Source organism: Topomyia yanbarensis, chromosome 1 (assembly GCF_030247195.1).
Source record: "Topomyia yanbarensis strain Yona2022 chromosome 1, ASM3024719v1, whole genome shotgun sequence".
Lineage (NCBI taxonomy): Eukaryota > Metazoa > Arthropoda > Insecta > Diptera > Culicidae > Topomyia > Topomyia yanbarensis.
In genome coordinates this window covers 57,685,592-57,707,791 of record NC_080670.1, presented here as the reverse complement: position 1 = coordinate 57,707,791, position 22,200 = coordinate 57,685,592, and the positions used below count along the sequence as shown (strand labels likewise).

Below are 22,200 nucleotides of genomic sequence, written 5' to 3'. Positions count from 1 at the left end.
ATCGAATTTCTAATGTTCTCCTGGTTTGTCCAATATAAACTTGATCGCAATGTGAACATGATATTTTGTATATCCCCGATTTGCTCAGTGTTTCTATCGGATCCTTTGTGGATCCTAGTATTGATTTTAGCTGGTAATTTTTACTACTGAAAACTAGATCTACACCAAACTTTTTTAATTTTTCCTAAGTGGATAAGCCGTATTCTGGTTGAAATCTACTGCTATCCTTTTTAAATTTTCAGTTGTTGGAGTTAAGGTTGTGAGGTTTTGCTTATGAAGCATTCTAGATTTTTGTTATTAATTATTTATTTGATGGTTTACTCTGGATACCCGTTGAGCTTACCTGTTTCGAAAATAAGTTCAGTTTCTTTAGTTTTTGCTTCTTCCCCTAATGGTAAAGTAAGCATTCTATAGACCATGTGATGAAAAGCGGCCATATTATGCTGATATGAATGGTTTGAAGTATTTGGTATAATTCTCTAGGTATTTGTTGGTTTCCTATATATTTCGAAAGTCAAGGACCCCCCCCCCCTCCCTCTCTCTCTCTCTCTTTTTACGTGCACATCCAAAAAGGGCAAATTGTTGTCTTTCTCTTCTTCATGCGCAAAATTGATATTTTTATGGATGTTGTTAATGGTTTCCAACATCCGGGATAAATTTATACGTTTGATAATACAGAAGATATCGTCAACGTATCGCCAGCGTTCTGGTAGCTCACCTTTTTCTTTTAAACATTCTTCTAAGTTTGCCATAAAAAGTTCACAAAGAAATGGAGAGAGTGGGTTACCCATCGGAGCACCCTTGGTTTGTTTATAGAAGATACCCCGGAATGTGAAATAATTTTCTTCCATGCAAAGGTGAGTGAGTTTGATATAAGATCTTACTTAGCTTTTCCATAGACTGTTGCTATTTTCTATTATTTATTCTTTTAGGTTAATTAAATCTTTTACAGGGACACTTGCGAATAGTGCGGTTACGTCAAAGGAGACCATAATCTCATCGCCTTTGATTTCACCTGAGCTTTGAATTTTGAGAGTGAATTCTTGTGTATTGGTGATGGACCGGCTGGAAAACTTTTTTGCCATATTTTGAAATTCTTGTACAAGCCATTTTGCATTTTTTTCGCATGGGGCACCTATTGATGAAATCAGGGAAATGTCTCGTTCGCCTCTTTGTTAACCCGGACAGCACCCCACACAGCAAGATCTGGTACTTTTGAAATCCGCTAGCATCTTGCAATCCCAAAAAATTGTTTTTTTTCAAAAATGTTTTTTTCAATAGTTTCGGGCTTAAAAACATAAAAAAGGATTGAGATATTAACTCACAGTACTAATCAGCACCAGAAAATGCCTTAACCCGCACACCCCTAAAGATCCCTATGTTTAGAACATTACTAAATGTTTTTTTTGTTTTCTTTTTGATTTTTTTTTCATGAAAGATGTTCCATATTTCAATAAAAACAAGGAAAAAGTCACTTGTGTCTTCGGTAAAGTTTTTGGATTTTTTTTTTCAATCAATTTCTAATTTGTTAATCAATAATTTAATCAACCCCGATTTACTTCTTTGTGAATAAAAGTTGCCATAGAACTCGGTTCCATATGGGCCGACAGTAAAAGTCGGAGAGGTTGGTGGTGTGTTATACAACTTCTTAATTCGTGTGTAAAAATTGGCTACAAACTTTAAGCGTCTTAAGCCATAAGAATCATTCAAGTAGAAAATCGGTGTCAAAATCGACTTTCTGTTGGCCGCTTAATGTAACCACAGACTAACTGACATAAAACTCGAAAACAATTCTTCGCCAGCTTTAACGGTCATTTCAAATATATTTGTAGTTGGGACTGTGGCCATATTTCCAATTGTGGTGCGACTGACATATGAACAAGCATATGGGGGATAGACCACTAGTGAAACATTATTCCCAAACATGAGGGGTAACCCACCAGCGAATGAGTGTTTGGGACCGTGAAAAAAGGTGGAGCTAGTGTTGTGGGAAAATTACCGGATCGATGCTTTTTGAGGGAATTCCCTCATAGTGTTATGTCTGTTAGTCTGTGATGTAACGTCATATGATTTTTTTTCTGAAAAAGAATCATTCGTGTTTTACCGGGTTTATCTTAAATAATAATCTTGCACCAATATTTAATTTAATACGATTCTACCAGAAGATTGAGCTCGTCCAATAACAGGAATTCCTGATCGGTTAATGGATCTAACCGCGGTACAAATTCGTTCAGCTTTACTTCATTGCGATCTCTAGTTGAAACAGGATGCTTGTTGCATCTAACTGTTGTTTTACACACGTTTCTTGTTGGAAGGAGGCACGAACTGAACAGCTGTAGCTCCCTGTTTCGTTTCCCAAGATGCCATCTTCTGACATTCACCTGTGGGCTGGAATAAAACACATTGCTGATAGAGCAGCAATCAGTCAGTCGTGCTTATAGAGTAGAACGGGGTGTGGCAGCCAAGGCTTACACTGATGTTTTCCTGATGTTTCCGTCGCACGTACCACGTTCCTCTTCGGAGACACTTTAATCCCAAATTGCGTTGCATTGCGTTGTGACGATGATTTTGGCAGATTGCACATTGACTTCATCATGTATGACTGTTGATTATCTAATAAGAGTTGCTTAGAAAGTGGTTAGTAAGAATTCATACCAATCCGACCCATATTAAAACCTCAACACATGATAGCCATCATTGCCGGCCGCCCCCATCTCCATCGTTCACGGGGAAGGATAAAGGATAAGGTAGACGGAAAGTGTTGATGCTCCACCTACTTAACGGAAGGACGATGATTCATCAGACTCTTCCATAGGTGTCGCGGAGTTGTTGGTTTGGAAGGGTGTAAGGTCTAGGATTCGCTCCAAGCAAGCGATTCGACCTGTAAAGAATATTTTATTATGTAAAGTAAGAATATTTTATTAGTATTCGAGTACACGTTCACTCGAAGAAGAAAAGATCTTGTTTAGTTTTTGGTTCTTTTTAAACTCTGGGCAGTCGGCTAACGAGATTATCCTATGTTTCCTAAACAAAAGCAATTTGAGCTCCACACAGCCGACCGTGGGAGTATAGCCTAGAAAAGCTAATCTTAATGGGCCGGATCATTATTATAACAGTATTTAGACAGAATTCGCTACTTCTTCTCTACGGTATATTTATTTGGTTGAAAACTACCAAGTGATAACACGTTATACAGACAAAAAGTTATGATAGCGCGAGATGTTGTAAATCAAGGTATGTGTTTCCTATTTTACGTATCGGATGATTTATAAAATACACGTATACAAGCGATAGTAACGACCATTGAAGAGAAATACAAAGAATTGTTAACCTGATACACGGGCTGGTTAGCAATACCGGAACTTGAAATTAGATTCAGATGCTCCGTCCTCTATAAGCTTCTACAGCTGAATTGAAACTTCAAACGGAACATGGCGTCTCCTTATCATTCTAATCCCTTTAGTGAAGACTATGTTATCTCATCGTTTGACGACCAGGAGACACTATAATCCCAAATTTAAAAATTAATTTTTAACTAAATAATTTTGATTTGAAATATTTATTATTCGTATTTATTTGTTTATTTATTTATTTATTCATTTGTTTATTTGTTTGTTTATTTATTACTTGATATTTCTAAGTAGTAAAAATCCCCTTTGAGTGCAACTTGCTTTTGAAACAACTTCTCAAAAGGTATCAAAATCTACTTATCTTTCAAAATGCATAAATACAACATATTTTTAAACAAACTTGGCTCATTTGATTAAATAAAAGCATATCAGAGATCAGCTTCGTTCGTCATATGTGTATATAGACAATCCATCACCCACTGACTGACAGTGATTTTATGGAAGAAACACGTCTGCATCTATTTCATGATATATTTGGTATTGTCCATGAGGCTGTCTCGCTATTTTTGCTAAAAGGTACAAAGGCGGTGTTAAGTAACTTCCCAATATATAAGTCTCCTTTATAAAAAACGGTCCATGCACTAGAATGGTGGAAGCTTTTGCTTCCAGTAGAAGATGTAATAGATTCATACGTGACCATGACGATACTGTAATGCGAAAAATATCCAAAATGTGTCTACGTTGATTACCTAACCGCACATTATTGTTGGCCCTGTCATCGCAAGAAGATAAGGCTGGTTTGACCACTCGGTGCACAACTTAAATATGAATGCTACGTGAAAATATCTCGAATATTACTTCATGAAGTAAAGGCCTATTTACACCCTCGGTGAAAATGAACGTGAACTCGATGCGCACCAAATTGTTTTTTCCAATATCTCACTTATTAGTACATAGAAATTGATGAAACTGGAACTAAACGATAGTACATTAATATACTTAGCGAATCCATGCACAATTATTCGATGTAATTGAATCAATGCAATAATATTCACATTCCCCGATAATTTTGAATATTACACGGTGAAATATGTTCGTAGTGGATAATTTACTTGTTCACCGGGAGTGTAAACGCGACGATGGGTGGAATTGATGCGGAGTGGCGAATATAAATGTCATCGCTGTTCACGGTGAACGTTCACCTTCGAATACCAAATTGCATTCTGACAAACTGTAAACTGCCAGTTGAGCGTGAAATCGTTGTTCGCTGATGAAACTGTTCACGACGTCGTCCACCGTGAACAATGGAAGGTATTCAACACATGTTCACGTTCATTTTCACCGAGAGTCTAAATAGTGCTTAAGTAGTAATGGTGCTAGTATTCACAAGCTGTGACAACCATTACACCCAACTTTGAACTAGCCCAAAAGAGATACATTACAAAAGGTTTGAACTAGAGTATGTGGTATTATAAAGTCGCGTACAGAGGAATGCGCAACACTGCCTAAAAAGATACCCTCTTCTTTGCTCCTGGCACCCACAGTTTTTGCTGTAACTTTGAGTAACTTCAACCGAATTACACAAGAAATTAATATGGAGTGAATTGAAATCCTACTGTTTCGTGGCTTATAGCACTTTATTCATAATACTATTCCATGTAATTTATTTTACATTGTTGCAAAAAAGTATAATAAACTGAATACAGTGTCCTGTTTGGTCGATTGAAATATTTCACTATGATATTATTTTTCTCAGCACTAATACTTTTCTTGCTTGTTCTCCGAAAGAAGAATGTTTGTTTACTCTGCACGATAGGTAGCCATCTAACTGTTCGATAGGTAGATTTGGCTTCACTCTGTGCGTACCTTTGACATAAACAACGCCTTTGGTTTGAACAAACTCTGCGGCGCAAAAGAAAAGCCATTAACTGCCTCGCCCTGTTCTACTCTACTACGGTTAAACGATCGTGATCCTCGTCCTGCCTCATGCGACAATTCGATAATCGGTCGCCGTTCACAGCGAGAGAGAGAGTAATTTCAGCTCAAAGCAGAGCGCAACCCGCGGTGAACGGTCTTCGTTGATGGTTTTCCCTTTCCTATAACTATACCAGCGCAAAGGCGTTTGCACTTCCACAATGAACCGTTCGTTCCAAAACCGTATGACGTCATACAGTGTGGGTTTTTAAAATATTACAAAATTACGTCAACGGTTTTCAACCACACTCATTAATCTTAAGTTGACAAAATGGTATAATAAGTCTAATAGTCAAAATAAGATTACCCTCATCAGAAATTCAATTAAAGATAGTCGGCCTGTAACTTCCGGCTTCGAGCTTGCTCCATGTTCCACAAATCGTTGCCATCAAAAGTCACTCGTGTACTTATTACACGAGACCGTATAGTGAGCTGTGCCCATAAGTAACTAGACCTACCAATAGACCATGTTTGCTTTGATTTTCTCGCATAGTTTCCACTGGCGCGCGGCGGGCTGATTGCTTTCTTCGGAGCGTCGTACAGCGGGAGAAAGATTTCAAGTTCAGCGCAAACCGCCATGCCAACTGCGAACGTTTAGGCTGGTTTAGTCTGTACTCGAGCGCGTCGTTATACGGTTGAAACTGTCCGGCTGTGGGCCTCGATTGGAATGTAATTTGGTGCAAATTGTTGGAAATGGTTCAAACAGATACGTGACAGCAGTGGAAAACAGTTTGCTTCCGACCATTTTGAAGGGTTCTTCCGGGTCGAACCGATCGATGTGGTGACAGGTGAAACTAGTGATTGGCGAGGAAAATTTTTTAATTGTTCGAAAGAAATGTTGAAATAAGGGTGTAGTTTTAGGGTGCAATAAACGAAGAAAATTGGCGAAGAAAATCGAAGAATTATCCAGCTCTGTTGCAAGAGTATACTCCAGTTAACCGAAGAAAATAACAACAATGATGCAGGTAATGCAACTTCGATCAATCCTTAAAATTGCGTTCATGGTTTACGAAAAATCCATGGAAAATCTGGGAAAAAACAAGTGGATCTAAAGTTATGTGGAATTAACGGCATCTTTAAACCTCATGTACAGCAGCAACAATTATGATTGCTTGCGCACTAATAGCTGATATTAATTGTCATTCGAACGAGTTGAGTGTGGGTTTGTGACTACGATTCTCCAATAAGTGTTTATTTCAAGATATTGATTGTTGGTGAAATTTTCTTAAACAGTTTTATCTACGAAAAAGGAGAGATGGCGTATGCTTCGACAGACTTCGCAGTCGACAATGCCTGTTAATAAAAATCACACAACTGTGAATATTGATGAACAGTTTGAATCGTAAGTTACGGCAAGGAACCAACTTGGTGTGACTGCTGCATGCTTCGTTTTTCAACGATACGCGATGGAAACGCTGCAGCTATGATGTTTTAGGAAACTTTTCGACGAATTGTTTGTTCAGAACCAGGGATTGTCAACTTGTAGTGTATATTTGTTTTGACTTTGTTTATTAATTATGGCCCAAAGCACAGTCTCGAAGGATCCGGTGGGTAATTTCTAATCATCAAAAAATATATTGTTAAGAAGCTTCTTCTTATAGCATGTCCAAACTACACGGAACGAAAACTGGCGCTTCTTCAGTTCGCGTTCTTGTGAGATGTCGTGTTCGTTCATACTTTAACAGTTGCTGGTGTTTTGTTGCTCGTTGTTGTTTGTCTTGTACCTGCGGTTGTGAACAGAGCTTAAGGGCGGGTGAGGGTTTCAGCGTGAAAAAAAAACAATTTTTTGCGATTTTTACATTTCTTACAAAAGAAGTGTATAGGATTCGCTCCAACTTTGAAAACTTTTTCCGAGGCCCGGAGGGCCGAGTCTCATATACCAATCGACTCAGCTCGACAAATTGAGACAATGTCTGTTTGTGTGTGTGTATGTGTGTATGTATGTATGTACAAAATATCATGTAATTATCTCAGTAATGGCTGACCCGATCTTGATGAAACTATTTTCAAATGAAAGGCCTAACGCTGCCATTTGATACTATTATTTTTGTTTTTCGAGATGTTGTTTACTTTCTAAGATATGGATGATTTTGTCAAAACAAGCGAATAACTTTCGAACGAAACGATCACATCAGGTAAACTAGAAATAGAAAGCTTGTAAAAATACCTTTCAAACAAGCTATAGATTGTCAAAATCCGTTAAGGAGCGGCGGAGATATTAAACATTTTGTATTTTTGTTCTTTGCTCATCAATTTCCACTAACTAAAAATGAGACCGTTACGTATATAGTAGGTATTGCTTTACTGGTGTTTAAGGGGTAAACTAAACCGATTTTGAATATCGGGGTATGGAAACACATCTGCGCGATTCAAGGAATTCGATTGTGTAAACATTTTGTGAAATACCTTAATAATATATAAACTATTTCTTAAAAACTAAAATATAAGTTTTCTTCATGGACAAAATAATGTGTGAGTGGACTTCATAGTGAAATTTTTTGTAGAGTTCATGTATTTATCCTTTGGATTAGGCGTTGTGTTCAACTGTGAGGTGGATGTTGGAGAGTATATTAATTCATAGATCATCAAGTAATCTACCTAGTAGTGAGATAAAAGATTTCTCATATAATTATACTCGCGGCATCACCGAGCGCAATTGTATTTTTGAATTTCAAAGTTCTAGCAAAAATTTGGCTTTTTTTGCAAGTTGTACGGGTCATGGTGCAAAAATTACTAGTTGCGTTATTTATAAGGGTGTAAATAAATAAATATATCGCATAATAAGCCTATCAATATAAGGTCACGGCACTAACAATCATTTGCCATTTCTCATACGCCACCCCTCTATCTTTCTCTATCTCCCTCTCTCACACTTTTTCTATCACTCACTTTCAGTCTCTCTCACTTTCTCTGTCTCTTTCTTCCTTCGTGTTAGTGTTTTTTATCCATTTCAAAGTTGTGTGATAAGATCTTCTGGTAATCTGAAATATTTATTAATGTCCAACCATGTGTGCGATGTAATTGAGGAAGTTTTTGAAGACAAAACTATTTTTATCTACCGTTACCCTGTAAATGGTTTTTTGCATTTTAGTGTAGAAGAGAGCGACTCGTGATAACAAGTTTAACATTGCATCCTACTTGGTAAATACAATATTTCTAGCCCTGAGAAAATTAGCAAAATGTTTGTATTATGAGAAAACTATAACTATATTCGCACCCTCAAGATGAATTGCGTATCTTTCCGAAACGTTGAATTTGGGGTAGGCAGGCGACCAAAAATCGAAAACTAAATCAACTCCAATTTAATACAGTTCTATTCAGAGCTTTAATATACACTATAATTAAGGAAATTCATGGCTATCTCAGAAAAAAATTCAACTTAACTGGGTAATATGGATGATTGAAGATGAAAATTTTGAAAAGAGATATTCCACGTGCGTTATTTAAACTCTTCGTATCTCTCTTGAATTTTGAATGAAACATGCTCAAACATGTAAGAACACTTTTTTGTGATGATATTCAAAATATATATTCATTGTATTGGTATGAACTATTATGAAGAATAATAGATCAAAGCCCAAAAATATCCACGAATTAGATCCGGGAAAAGAAGTCTCCCACTCTCGATGGGGGATCCAAGTACAATGTTTCTTCTAACTTATCGTTGTCCATTTTTGCTCTATACTGAGTACAATTCAATTGATCTTTCAATGGCAGTCACAATTAGTAGAGAGACGTTGGATAGTTCAGTACACGTTTGATCTGACTACATTTTTGCCATACACATTACTGTGCAGCAACAAATGATCCCGAAGGTACCCCTTTCATGACCAATGTAACTAGAAACATATATTTGAATCATTTCTTTTTCATAGTATTGGTTAGTAAAGGTCTCATTTATCCATATTTCCTGAACGAAAATTCCGAATGAAATAATATGCAAGCTATAAGGATGACTGAAAAGAGATTGCATTAAAATCAATTGAACGGCTTTTGTGCTATCGACATAGCAAAGCTTCACACTATTTACTTCAATGCAAATGAAAACTTTGAAATATCTACCTGCCCCATTTACGAAACGCATTCTCTCTCTATCACTCTCTGTTTAAAGAGTTAGAAAGCACATGTGACAATGTCTCACTTTACTATTTCGAATTGCGCGTATCTACGCATACCGCATAATTTTTTTTTCGGAATATGACAAAAAGACAACTTTAAGTTCCTAAACAAATTGAACGTTCCATTCCACTCATGTTACTCATTTTATCCTTTTCATTCATTAGATTCATTTGATTCATTTGATCTAATTTGATTGATGTATTTTATTAATATGATTTATATTAATCACTGTACTCGCTGTATTTTCCACTTTATTTTTTATTTTGTTCGATTTATTGATTTTATATAAATTATTCAGTTTATTCGAGGTTTTATTCGTGCAGGACTAGAAACTGCAAACTTATGAACGAGTTCTTCAAACTAATGAATGAATGTAAGAAATGTCTCATCCCACTGCTAGGTGGATTAAGTTGTTTTTTTAGATATTTATGTGAAGCGAATTGATCAAAACTTTTGTACATTATAGTATATCATTTCAATAACATGCTGTTATTTTTCTATGCAAAAATATCGACAAACGATCCGGTGACGAAACTTTTTGTAGAACGTCTCTGGAAAATCATGATTTGCGGAGTTACCTGCCCTTCCAAAACTACTTAATCGATTTCTTTCAAACTTTGTATACACATTCTTTGTAAAAAATACCCAAACCCCAACGTTGAGCTCAATAAACGAGTTATTTTACTCATTTTAAATAAAAATTACTATTTTTCACAAGAAATTGTGTCTTTTTATGAGTAAACACCCCCTTAAATGAAAAATTATCTCAAAAACTCAACGTAGGGGTTAGGTATTTTAACATACAATGTGTATGCAAAGTTTGAAAGAAATCGGTTGCGTAGTCACAGAGAACAGACATCCATGATCGAACAAAAATATTTAAAAAACGTGTGTAAACATTTGAATTAATATACTAAACACACTAGCGCCACCACATCAACCTATCCCAACTATCCGTCAAATCGATTCCGGAACCGGTTCGAAATCCTGGATGGATTCTGCATGGAATCTAGCGCAAAGAAAACAACCGATTCCGACTCTATCGGTTGACGCATTTGAGCTGGAATTCATGCTGGAAGGCCGAATCGGTTCCGAACTAGTTTGACTGGGTAGAGGAATAACCGCTGTCAATTCTGTCGCACTCAGCCACAAAAAAAATGACGACAGTAGCGCACCTGGTTTAGATATCCAAACTACCTTCGAAACCGTTAGAGATTTTACACAAGTTGAATGCTGAAGATGGACGTCTGTTCTCTGTGGCGTAGTTTTTGAATGACAGGTAACACCGCAAATCATGTTTTTTGCAGAAACGTTGTACAAAAAGCTGCGTCACCGAGTCATTTGTCAATATTTTTGCATAGAAAAATTACATAATGTTATTAAAATGAAAAACTATAGTTTTTCATTTCAATAACATTCTGTAATTTACAAAAATTTTGATAAATTTGCTTCACGCAAACTTTAAAAAAAAACGCAAAAAAGTGTTTTTTCCACGCTGAAACCTTTATCCCCTCCCCCTCACTAAAAGAAAATCGCTGATATTTAATGAGTTATGACAAGGACATAGCCAGCCATAGAACCCGGTGCCCCCTTTTCGCGAAACCAAATAAATTTTTTTAAGCTACATAAAAATGGAAACTATCCAAAACCCGGGGTGAAATTTAAAAAAATTGAAACATGGCTTCAATGTTCCCTAGAAAGATGTTCTTTTCTTCCAGAATGTTTTATTTTTCATTACATTTACCAACGTACCAAGTTTTTTTTCTCGAAACTTGCATTTTTGCTTTGACATCAGGTCTCGACCTCTCATGCAAATTTGTAAAACATAAAATGTTACAGCGCAAATTCGTTAGTTGGGTCACGACTGCGCCCCAACTAGCGAATCGTATCCGTTAATTGGGGCAACTGACAGCTGACAAAAATTACCCAAGGGAAACGCTGATTTTTTGTTTTCTTTCATAAAAAACAAACAGAAATATTTTACAATTCACAAAAGTTGGCTGTTTCCTTCCAGTTCAAATTTGTTTTTTTTGTGACAAAGTATGTCATTAGTGTTCTTTTTGCCATCAATTATTTTTTGATAAATTCCTTCAGGAAATGGATACGCCGCCGGGGAAAAGCCGATAAAGCACAAACATACGTTGCCACTAGCTAAAAAATTGTATAATGTGACTGAATACATCAATACCTTCAAAAAGTAGTAAACTAACCTCTCTGCGACACAAACTAATTGATGCTGAATAGAAGAAGCGAAATATTTAACACATTCATTTCATTATAATCATTCCGAAATATGAATTCAAAAAATTAAATTCCATTGAATTTCAAAGTATGCTTTTTTCTGGATCGCCACAGAAATCAACCAATGAACCCCTTGAAATCAATGACATTCAAACGTCAATCAGTTTTTGACTTTTAGTTTTGACATAAGAGTGTCTTTTAGTTGGGGCATGCCCCAACTAGCGAACACCCAACTAACGAACAGCCCAATTAGCGAACACCCAACTAACGAATTTGCGCTGTATTACTTTTGTTTATTTAATCTATTTTATCAATTGATTCATTTCGTTTTATTATTTTAATTTCATTCATTTTATTAAATTGATTGATTTGACTTATTTAATTTAGTTTTTTCCGATTCTTTATTTTATTCGAGTTATTATTTTTTAACTTATGGCTCTTTCATATGTGTATACCTTTTCGCAAACGATAAACGGAATGTTAAACAAAGGTAATGACATATTTATCATGAACATAACAGAAACAAATCATTCATCGTTATTTCTAAGAAATTCTCGTTCTTTTCTATTTGAGACCCTTATTAACCGGCGAACGATCTCTTAAGGGGGGCGTCTGGAGTAGAGGGCGAAAATAATTGACTTCTTTTTTATCTGCTTAATTTTGTAAGTATTGAACTTCTCCCGCAATCTCGGTGGCCACGCTGAACATCTTTTGTTTTAAACAGCCATACATTCCACGCGCGTATTTGCTATAACACACGCAGATTTCAAACTATCGGCAACAATTTTCGAAAAACTGACAGCGATAAAAAAAACCACTGCAAACAATACACTCTAAACTACTTCTATCCAAATTTTCAAGAGAAAATACCCAAGAGTCATTTTCGGCAGTGTTTTTTCCGTGAATTTTTTCTCGAAACCGCATTTTTCAAATTGGCGAACACATTAACTCAAAAACTAATCAATGAATTGACTTGATTTTGTATTAGGATGCCCAATATGTGTAGCCTGTCGATGAACCATAGCAAACTGAATAAAAAAACCGATTTGCACAAAATTAGTCTCAAATGAAAGGTACGGGGGCGGGTCATTTCGCCGAAGGTCATTTCGCCGAATGCCGTTTCGCCGAAGGTCATTTTACCGAAAGTCATTTCGCCGAATGGGTCATTTCGCCGAATGGGTCATTTCATCGAATTAACCATGCCGTATCAAAAGTAATTTCAATGGTTAAATAATATTAAGGGTATGTCACAGAGGAATGAACACGCTCAGAAGAATGAACGACTCCGCAAAATTAACAATTTTAATACCTAAGCAATTCAGGATTATATTACTGCTATTGTAGCAAATTTATTCAATTGAATAATCATTCCCGAAATTAAATATAAAGTTCTATTTACGATGTTTACTATAATCAGATGGAGTCCAACGTGGTTGTAAAACTTTTTGCCAAAACATTCTCTAGAAAATATAATGTCAAAGAAATTTCCCTAGAAATTATAATTACCACACAAAACTATTCTGCTAACAATTTCAATATCTGGAAACAATTCTTCAGAATGTACCTTTCACCAGAAAATCAACCACGAAGTATATTGCCCTTGATTAATATTTTAAAATTAAATCACATTTATAAAAAGCATAGATAATTAAAGAAAATTAAAATAAAAAAGTCAGTTTGGCTTTTCCATTTTTCGGTTATTACACTGCCCTTGCATGTGCATGTCGCATGCGGCGAAGCCAGTGTGATGCGGCCCAGCCGCATAACCGAGGACAAGGAGGTGGCCGCCGACCCGCCGTCGGAAGCGGCGGCCTCTCGCAAGCAAACCTGTGATCCACTCGTTTGCCCGGATTACTCAAACATAGGGGTTTTTTTAAATTTAAGTCCGACGGAGCGGAGCGATGTCGGACAGCACTTGACTTGAAGCGATGTGGCGTAGCCACATTAGGCGTCGCTGTTATTTATTTATTCCATTACAGCGGCAAATATGCAACGAAAAAGCTGTCGTAAATATTCCAAACAAGAATATTTTTAACTTTTTGCAAACTAGGTAATTCATTACGCCTACGACACATCGCTTTTATTCGTGTGCTGTCCGATATCACTCCGCTCCGTCGGACTTGAACTAATTGAAACCACTAAGTTTGAGCAAACCGGGCGACGAGTGAATCAATGCTTTGCGGGTCAGCGGCCACCTCGTTACAACATTTTATCAAATTGTGAATAAAATAACATAAACAACATACAACATAACACTTAGAGATACCATAGTTACCACATTTGCATTTCGGCTATCGTTTCTATATTATTCCTAGCAAGCCATGAAAAGTTCACTAGAAGAAAATTATTTTCGTCTCACGTTCAAAACGAAATAGATCGTATAACATTCTTCACAATGAAAGCCTCACCGGAAATTTTGAAAAGTTCCAGAGGAGGCGATATTCTTTACTGGAAAGGCTTTTTGTACTGTTTAAATAAGCACGTAAGTTAAATACGACTTTTTAAATGTCCAAAAGTGTTAAAAATGTTTCGTTACTTAGACGGACGATACTTTTTATTGGGATTGTCGGAACCGAAACAGACGAAATGAAGAACGCAGTAGCTGCACGGCAAGAGTTGTAACGAAGAAACGTGGAACGGCACATGTTGTCATGACAACCGGATCAGATCATTTTCATGCACCGGATCCAATAGAAGTGGAGGCGATTAGACTGCGGATGTCAATAAAGCGCCATGCGGCAAGCGATAGTGGTCCACCAGTGAGAATTGCTAGAACTGCCGCAATTGAGTTATCAAACGAAGTCCAACTGCAGGTTTCTTCGAACGCTCAGAGGAAGCTTGTGCAACGAGCGCGGTCAAAAGTGTCTCGAAGTGCTGATGACGAGAACTCGGGAGATTTGATAATACCTGAAGAGTATCAGCGGACCGTCGACGGAGATCAATTTTTCAGGGGAAAAGTCAGTATCGAAGAGGGCCATGCCATATTATTCGCATCAACCGAAGACATAAAAAGACTGCATCAAGCTCGATACTGGATCGCAGATGCAACGTTTGATACTGTCCCCGGGGATTATAGACAACTATTCTCAATTCATTCAAGTATTGCACCAGTACACACGCATACCATTCCAGCAGTTTACGTGTTGATGACCAATAAGACGGAGGAACTTTACAAAAAAGTTCTCGAAAAGCTAACAGCAGTTGCATCTGAGATAGACATTGAGTTAGCTCCGGAAATGATCCTAACAGACTCCGAGAAGGGCATGATCAATGCTTTTCATCACGAATATTCTGATGCTTCGCAAATTGGATGCTTTTTCCACTATAGCCAGAATATTTGGAAACACATCCAAAAGCTTGGTCTGGTTCCAGTGATTTCGACAAACAAAAATGCAGCACTTTTGTTTAAAAAGTTGCGTGCTTTGTCTTTTTTACCATCAGAAGCTATTTCTCGAGCCTTTTCTCTCATCCAGCAGACAGCTCCGACAGATATGGCTCCGCTAATAAAGTATGTAGAAGAAACATACGTTCTAGACCGCAAAAAACAAGGAAGATCTGGAAAACGAAACCCACCACTTTTTCCACCCCAATTGTGGTCCATTTATGAAAACACAAAAAATGGACTTCCGAGGACAACGAATAATGTTGAATCTTGGCATAACCGCTGGACCGCATTGGTAGGAGGACGACATGTTAGCAGTATTCGAATTATAAAGGAGATGCAGTTGGAACAAAAAGCTGCAGCAGGTCGCGCTGTTATTTTTCGATCGATAGTTGTCAAAAACTAACCAAGGAAGTTGGTATTAGTGTAGTATGGCATTGAAAACATGTTTGATCATTGTCTTTAATTTTTAAAGGCCGATTGATATGCGGTTTTAACAACAGCAGAATCCAACTAGCGTAGTAGTTCTTTGAAATTGTTATGCCAAGTATGTATATTTTTACTATATGCCTCGTTCATTGTTCAAAATTTGCGTATTGAATCAATATTTGATCGACTCACATTGTTTTTTGGGTCAAAAGATTGAATTTACCTTTTATTTATAACCATTGAAATTGTTTTTGGTAAAATATCAGTCAATTAAAATTTAAATCGGCGAAATGACCTTCGGCGAAATGACCTTCGGCGAAATGACCTTCGGCGAAACGACCTATTCGGCGAAATGACCTTCGGCGAAATGAGCTTCGGTGAAATGGCTTTCGGCGAAATGACCCAGACCCAAACGTAATACCTCTGCCGATAATTATTTTTGTAGAAGGTCATACTTCACATGTTTCGTAAGAGACTGTTGAATTTTGTCATTCAAGTCAGATCAGTCTAATTTCCTTGTTCCCCACGGCAACTCATATACTCAAGCCGTTCTACGTGTCATTTTTTAGACACTTGAAAGTGGAAATGGAATAAACGTTTAATCGAATACAGTCGTGATTCGCTGGTTGGGCCACAGCCTCTGTCCAACCAACGAATTTGATTCGCTAATTGGACCGACTGACAAATGTCAAAAACTCTCCAAAGAAGACATTATTAGTGTAAAAGATTGTTAGATAGATTGTCAAAGTAAATTTCAGATGCTTTTTAGTTGAACAATGGTCCAACTAGCGGACGTCCAACTAAAAAGCGGTCCAGTTAAAAAGTGTCCAACCAGCGAATCTCGACTGTATTCAACTTTTCAAGTTGGAGAACCATTACCGAAACATGAAATTGCGTCGTTACTTAGAAAAGAGGTTGATGACAAAGAATTCTGAAATTGTTATGGTTTTTCTATAAATGTGGAATCGTACCGTGCAATCCTAGCACTAAGAACTGACATACAAGTAAAGTTTACAACTTGTGTAAGAAATTAAACTGTCGCTTTGAAATGACAACAGCAAGTAGCAACTTGCCACTGGTCGGCGCTTCGATCGACCAGCAATCGCTATACAGGACTTGTATGCAAACTTGGATAAAACGGTGACTCACGCATGCGAACCTGTATGCGATGGCGATTTGCAACGTATTTTCATTTAAATGTTTACGCAGGTTTTTCGGGAAATTTTGTTCTAGCTTAAATGTCTGTTCTCTGTTATCCTAGTGCGATAAACTATGGAATGCTACTACAAAAGTACGATAAGTCTGTCGGTGGAACCAATGTGATTTTTTGAAGAATATTAGTCATCCTTCCAAGTGCGTCAAATAAGGAACACTCTGTGTCAAATAAGGCACACCAGAAAAATCATGCGTCAAGTTAGGGACCCTAAGAGTTGCACAAAAAACTTTACATAATATTTTGAAATTCATATAAACTTCAATTTCAAGTATTTTTCTCGAATTTTATATTGGTTGAACTATTGCTGTGTGAAATATTTCTGGAATTGAATTCACTTTCAATTTTTTAGTAGTATTTGAATTCGAAGTTGTGTTAACTGCGTCAAGTATAGTGCTTCCACGGTACACTTATGAGTTAAACTTGCCTCGCCAAAAAGACGGTGTGGGGCAGCTGGGCGAAAAAATGCGCCTGCAAAGGACTTATCACTTTAAAATTTAAGTATTTATTTGGATTTAGTTTTAGTGTTCTCAATTTTCGACCGATTTCAATTAAACCACTTGCAAATGATGGGGAAATTATTCAAATATATTAACTATACTTATTGGTCAGGCTAGAAAACCGATTCTGGTTTTACAACTTTATAACCTGACTATAAATAAAAATCATATATATCAACCTTCTGAACTAATTTGGAGACATCAACTCGATTTTACGAGTTTAAACTATCATTTCTCGACGCGTTGTTATAAAAAACAATCTTGCTGTGCGGACATTTTTTGTGTATATGCTTCTTCTTGACGTTTTATGTATTTCTAAGACATTTGACCTAAAAAAAACTGCATTACCAAGCTCGAAAGTCATCAAAAATTCCCAGAAAGCCGAGTTGACACCGGATCTTGACTTTCATGGATTTCTAAGACACAAATCATTAACGATACGAAAATATTTTACTGGTTTCGATTTTTATTTTCTAGCTCCCAATATGCATGTTGATCCTCGCTGTGACTGTTACATGCGGCAGCTATGCTGCAGAATTCAAACCAATGATCGCCAGTGCCTACGGTAAACCTCCTCTGGTTCACACCCATTGGCCACCGAAGCACAGCCTTGGATCGGTGGCTTTGAAGCAATACATGGTCCAGCTGCGCAGTGGTAGCCGATTATCTCCGGTGGCAGTTCGACCGGCACCGGCAATGATGATGAGGTTTGTTTTTCCGTCCCTGAAATTTCTGTTCGAGTGCCAACTTATTTTGTTCAATTTCTTTTAGCCTAAAGCGCCCCGTAAAGTCGGTCTTTTCTCCAACATACCCGCTACTGAAGCAGCACCATCTCAAGCGACCAATCCTGGGAGCTCACATGCCCTTGGTGTTGAATCTGAGTTTGAAACCCAAATTCCAGAGTTCACCACCGGGCCTCAAAACGGGGGGAATCGTTTATGAGAAATTAAAACCTGTAAGCGATGTCAGCCGGTGAAGTTAATAATCCAACAATAATAGTTTGTAAATCGTAGATAGTTCCACAGTCTAGCGGACGGGTGACTTCCCCCAATGATGGAGCGATTCACACGATTCCCGCACCGAACCTATCCGGTACGCAAGGAAAAGCGGTTCACCAGCTCCAAATAACAACATTTGATGACAATAATCATTTGGAAATCGATAATCATAAATCGACTAAGCCACCAAAGAGCACGTTTGCCCCTAAACCCACATATGCCGCTCTATCGACGGTAAGTAGCGCTGCGGATCCGCAATGTTATGGTAGAAAGGAGCATTAGTCTGTGCGGTGTTGCATGAAATCGCACTCATAAGCACTCGACAATTGGTTGGCGTGTGCTTCTTACAGTGGTAACGAAAGTGAAACATTATGATGCAGCGAATGATTAAATATTTTAAATACTACTCTTTGTGTCTTGCTTCTATTTTTGTACGTATTTTTTAGCCACAAACGATTGCGCCATACCGCCATCAGATACCGTATCCGCCTGGATCAACGCACCAATATCAGGTCATCGAGGAGCATAACAACGATGCAACACTGAAGAACCCATACTCTGGACAAAAGACTTACTTTGCCCCCGATCCTGATCCGTCGCTACCGAGCAAAATCCTTCTACCTACCCAAGACCCACTAAGCGAACCGAGCAATTTAAAGTTTCCACCCAAAGACCTTTTAGTCCAAGCCCAAACTCAAGCCCAATCGCATTACCTACCCCAGCTTAGTACTGCGCCATTGAACCAAAAACCCATTTACGGGATCGTGAACACAGCACCACAGCCAAGTTATGGCGTACCGTTGGCCTCTCAGCCTCAGCTGCAGCAGCACATTCTACAACAATCATCCATGATGCAGGGAATGCCTGTTAGTGCCTCGACAGCGACTGGGAAAACAATCCCTAAAAAAAACTAACCACAATTCCTATTAATTCTAGCTCTACAATCCAACCTATCTCGTGACCCAGTCCAATAACCTCTTCAACAACCACCAGCAGCAGCAGCTACAGACGACTCTTTTCAAACCGGAGACGAGTTATCTCGGTACCGTACCAGGTCCTCAACCTCCGGCAAGTAACTTTGTCTACAATTCGTACTCCTACAAACACGGTGAACCTGCAGCCAGTGCAGGTCAGATTCTTGCCGCCACACAGGACCAACTGCACGAGCTTCAGTCCGCCGTCAGCCAGATCCAGCTGAACGACCTCCAACAACAGCATTCGCATGATTCCCCTACGTATGCCCAACTAGTTGGTCACGAACAACTCTCCCTTCACCAGCAGCAAATCCCCCAGCAGAATCAACTAGAGCAGCAATTGCAGCAGCAGCTTATTCAACAGCATGAAAAATCCTCCCATCATCAGCTCACGGAAAGCGAAATCGCCAACCTACTCAACTACGGTACTATAAACTTACACAATCAGCTATCACCCAACGATTACTACCACTACCAGGTCGATCAGGAGCAGCAGAATAGCTATCAGCACCCACTTCAACAGCAGCAACAGGAACAACAATCTTTCTACGAGCTTGCCGAACGCCAACAGGAGAACGACCGAATCCTAGCGCAGGCCCAACAGGAACTGTACCAGCAGCAACAGCTTGCCTATCAGGCAAATACGGTCGCTCCACAGTTGACGCAGCAGCACTCTCAGGCACAGGCACAGGCCCCGCAAACTACGGACTATCTGCTTGCCTACCAGGAGCACCAGCAAGCCGTTGCCAATGCGCTCGGACTGGGCAACGATGCCCAGAACAGCAAACGAGCAACGGTGGAGCCAGTCGAGACCACCCAGAGTCCCCTTCGAATAGTCGTACCGGATGGCGAGGGCGAATCTACCGACAGCGTGAGTTTATTTTTGGTTTCAGAAGTGTGAGTAATTGAGTCATTAAATGGAGTATAAGATCATATTTTTATTGCATGCAGTGGGTGCAAAGACTTTTTAAATAGGGTAAAAAACTTATTTTGGCCATATTAGGAAAGGTGTAGCATTATTCCATCAAATACGCGGCCTACATTTTTTGAATAAATATTCGTTTATTTTGATTATTTTTTGTGATGAAATATATGACAATGTAAGGGACCATTCATAAATTACGTAACGCAAAAATTGCCCAAAATTGACCCCTCTCCCCCCATGTAACAAATTTCTCTATACCCCCCTCTCTTATTACGTAACAAATTCCGGGAAAACATTTTTTTTTCTTCAGTAAAAACATGTTACGTAACGATCTAGCTAACTCCCCCTCCCCCATATGTCACAACATGTCACAATTTGTCGTACTTCCTCCCCTCTAAATGCGTTACATAATTTATGAATGGTGGTGGTTGGTCTTTTAGCCTTTCATCTTTAGTTTGTTTTTTTTTTTGTGATTTGGGTTCTTAACATTAGTAATTTATACTAAAAACGTTCCATTTCGAAGACATTGTATTCAATGGTTCGGTTCCTAGAACTGACACATCTTTAATAGTCCTTGCTATGTGCAAATAGTTCTCTGTGTAATGGTACTATTGCATTGTGTTTTGTACTGCAGGGTCAGGTAGGAAGTAAAGGGTCGATCAATCCCAATTCTCACCGCAAAAACACTATCCAGAATATCTGGAAAGTAGTATCTTCATGTGTTCTCTGAAATGGATTCCGCTTCTCCAAAGTGCGACATGAATTTTTGTAATAACTACTTTACGAAAAAGTGGTGGCAGACCATATAGCCGAACCTCGAGTTTCCCACCATCCATTCTTCATTTAATGATCCAAATGACAATACAGGTCCATAATTTGCAGTAATCAAAAACGAATACCTTTTGATAGCGACTTACTAACAACATATCAATCACCTTTCCTCACCACCCACAGGTTAAAGCCCAGAAACGCATGGACGAACTAAACTACGAGTATGCAGACGACGAGGAAGGGGTTAATCTATACAATACTGAACCCAGTGCCAACCAAGAGCAAGACAGTATAAGCCGACTAGATGCCGATCAAGAACAGGAATCGGCAGAAGATGAGAACGAACCGAACGGAAGCATTGATGAAGGAAAACACGACGAAAACGAGTTCCATCGACTTTACAGTAATCATAGACTAGATTGACCGCGTTAGGCTGTTAAAAAACATGAATGACTGAAGGATACTGAACAGACCTTCGAGGTGCTTGCGAGCGTGAGTTCAAACTAAAAGTAATTGAGCTTGACATATGGCAATCGAGCTTTCTGTACTACTTTAAGACCTTTTTTGTGGAAAAGAAGCGTTGGGCCTTATTTGCTCGATTATGTGGCACACTGATACTATTTATTTTATTTATAAGCTTTAATGCGAGAATAGTGAAAATTTTAAAACTTAAAATTATTTGTTTATAATTAAACAACTTTAGTTTTTGAAGAATCGTTTAATATTAGTCCGAAATAACCAAACATGGAGGTCAACCTCAACAATACTCACCAGAAGTATTGTTATTTTCCTCCACATACCTTAAGAGAAGAGAAGCGGAGCTGAGAAAGGTATCGCGAGCTAATTTTATCCACTTCTAACCTATTTCAACCTAAAAGAAGCGAAGTCAAACAGGAGTCAATTTTATCCTGTTCTAACCTTCAACCAGTTCCTGTCAGTAAAGAACGTTCGTGGTTTGTTTGTTTATTTGAAGCTTTAACCTTTAAGGTCATTCGCCCGAAGAGCGTTCATAATACTTATAATAGGGATAAATAACAGTGCTGGATCTATTTTGGATGCGTTCCATCCACGTCAACATTTCATGCACATTGAATGAAAAATTTCGAATGACGATATAGCTATGTATATTGTTAACAGGTACATGAATCATTTGTTCACCTACGCTTAGCTTAAACCAGGTCTAAGGGTGCCCACAGAGTGGCGACGAGAAACTGAGCTGAGGCCTGCGCTGATATTAGAATGCGAGAAACCTGCTTGCAGCATATCAAATGGAGCCTGTCAGAGTAAAAGCAGGCAGTCGGCGCAGATCAGCTCAGCTTTCACT

At 38.3% G+C, this 22,200-nt stretch overlaps 1 protein-coding gene across 5 annotated transcripts in view; it reads left to right on the top strand.

The window, feature by feature from the left end:
* Nucleotides 1-21,526, top strand: part of LOC131677702 (protoporphyrinogen oxidase) — a 166,227-nt gene extending 144,701 nt beyond the window's left edge. For 4 of the 5 annotated variants that reach the window (XM_058957674.1, XM_058957675.1, XM_058957676.1 and 1 more), the window contains exons 2-7: nucleotides 17,686-17,915; nucleotides 17,980-18,163; nucleotides 18,222-18,440; nucleotides 18,653-19,072; nucleotides 19,143-20,051; nucleotides 21,060-21,526. In XM_058957674.1, the coding sequence (XP_058813657.1) occupies nucleotides 17,686-17,915; nucleotides 17,980-18,163; nucleotides 18,222-18,440; nucleotides 18,653-19,072; nucleotides 19,143-20,051; nucleotides 21,060-21,299 (2,202 nt within the window). In that variant the 3' untranslated portion in view covers nucleotides 21,300-21,526. Of the gene's footprint in view, nucleotides 1-5,966; nucleotides 6,290-17,685; nucleotides 17,916-17,979; nucleotides 18,164-18,221; nucleotides 18,441-18,652; nucleotides 19,073-19,142; nucleotides 20,052-21,059 lie in introns of those variants that run through there. The other variant, XM_058957673.1, reaches the window with a different exon arrangement.
* The last annotated feature ends 674 nt before the right edge of the window (nucleotides 21,527-22,200 follow it).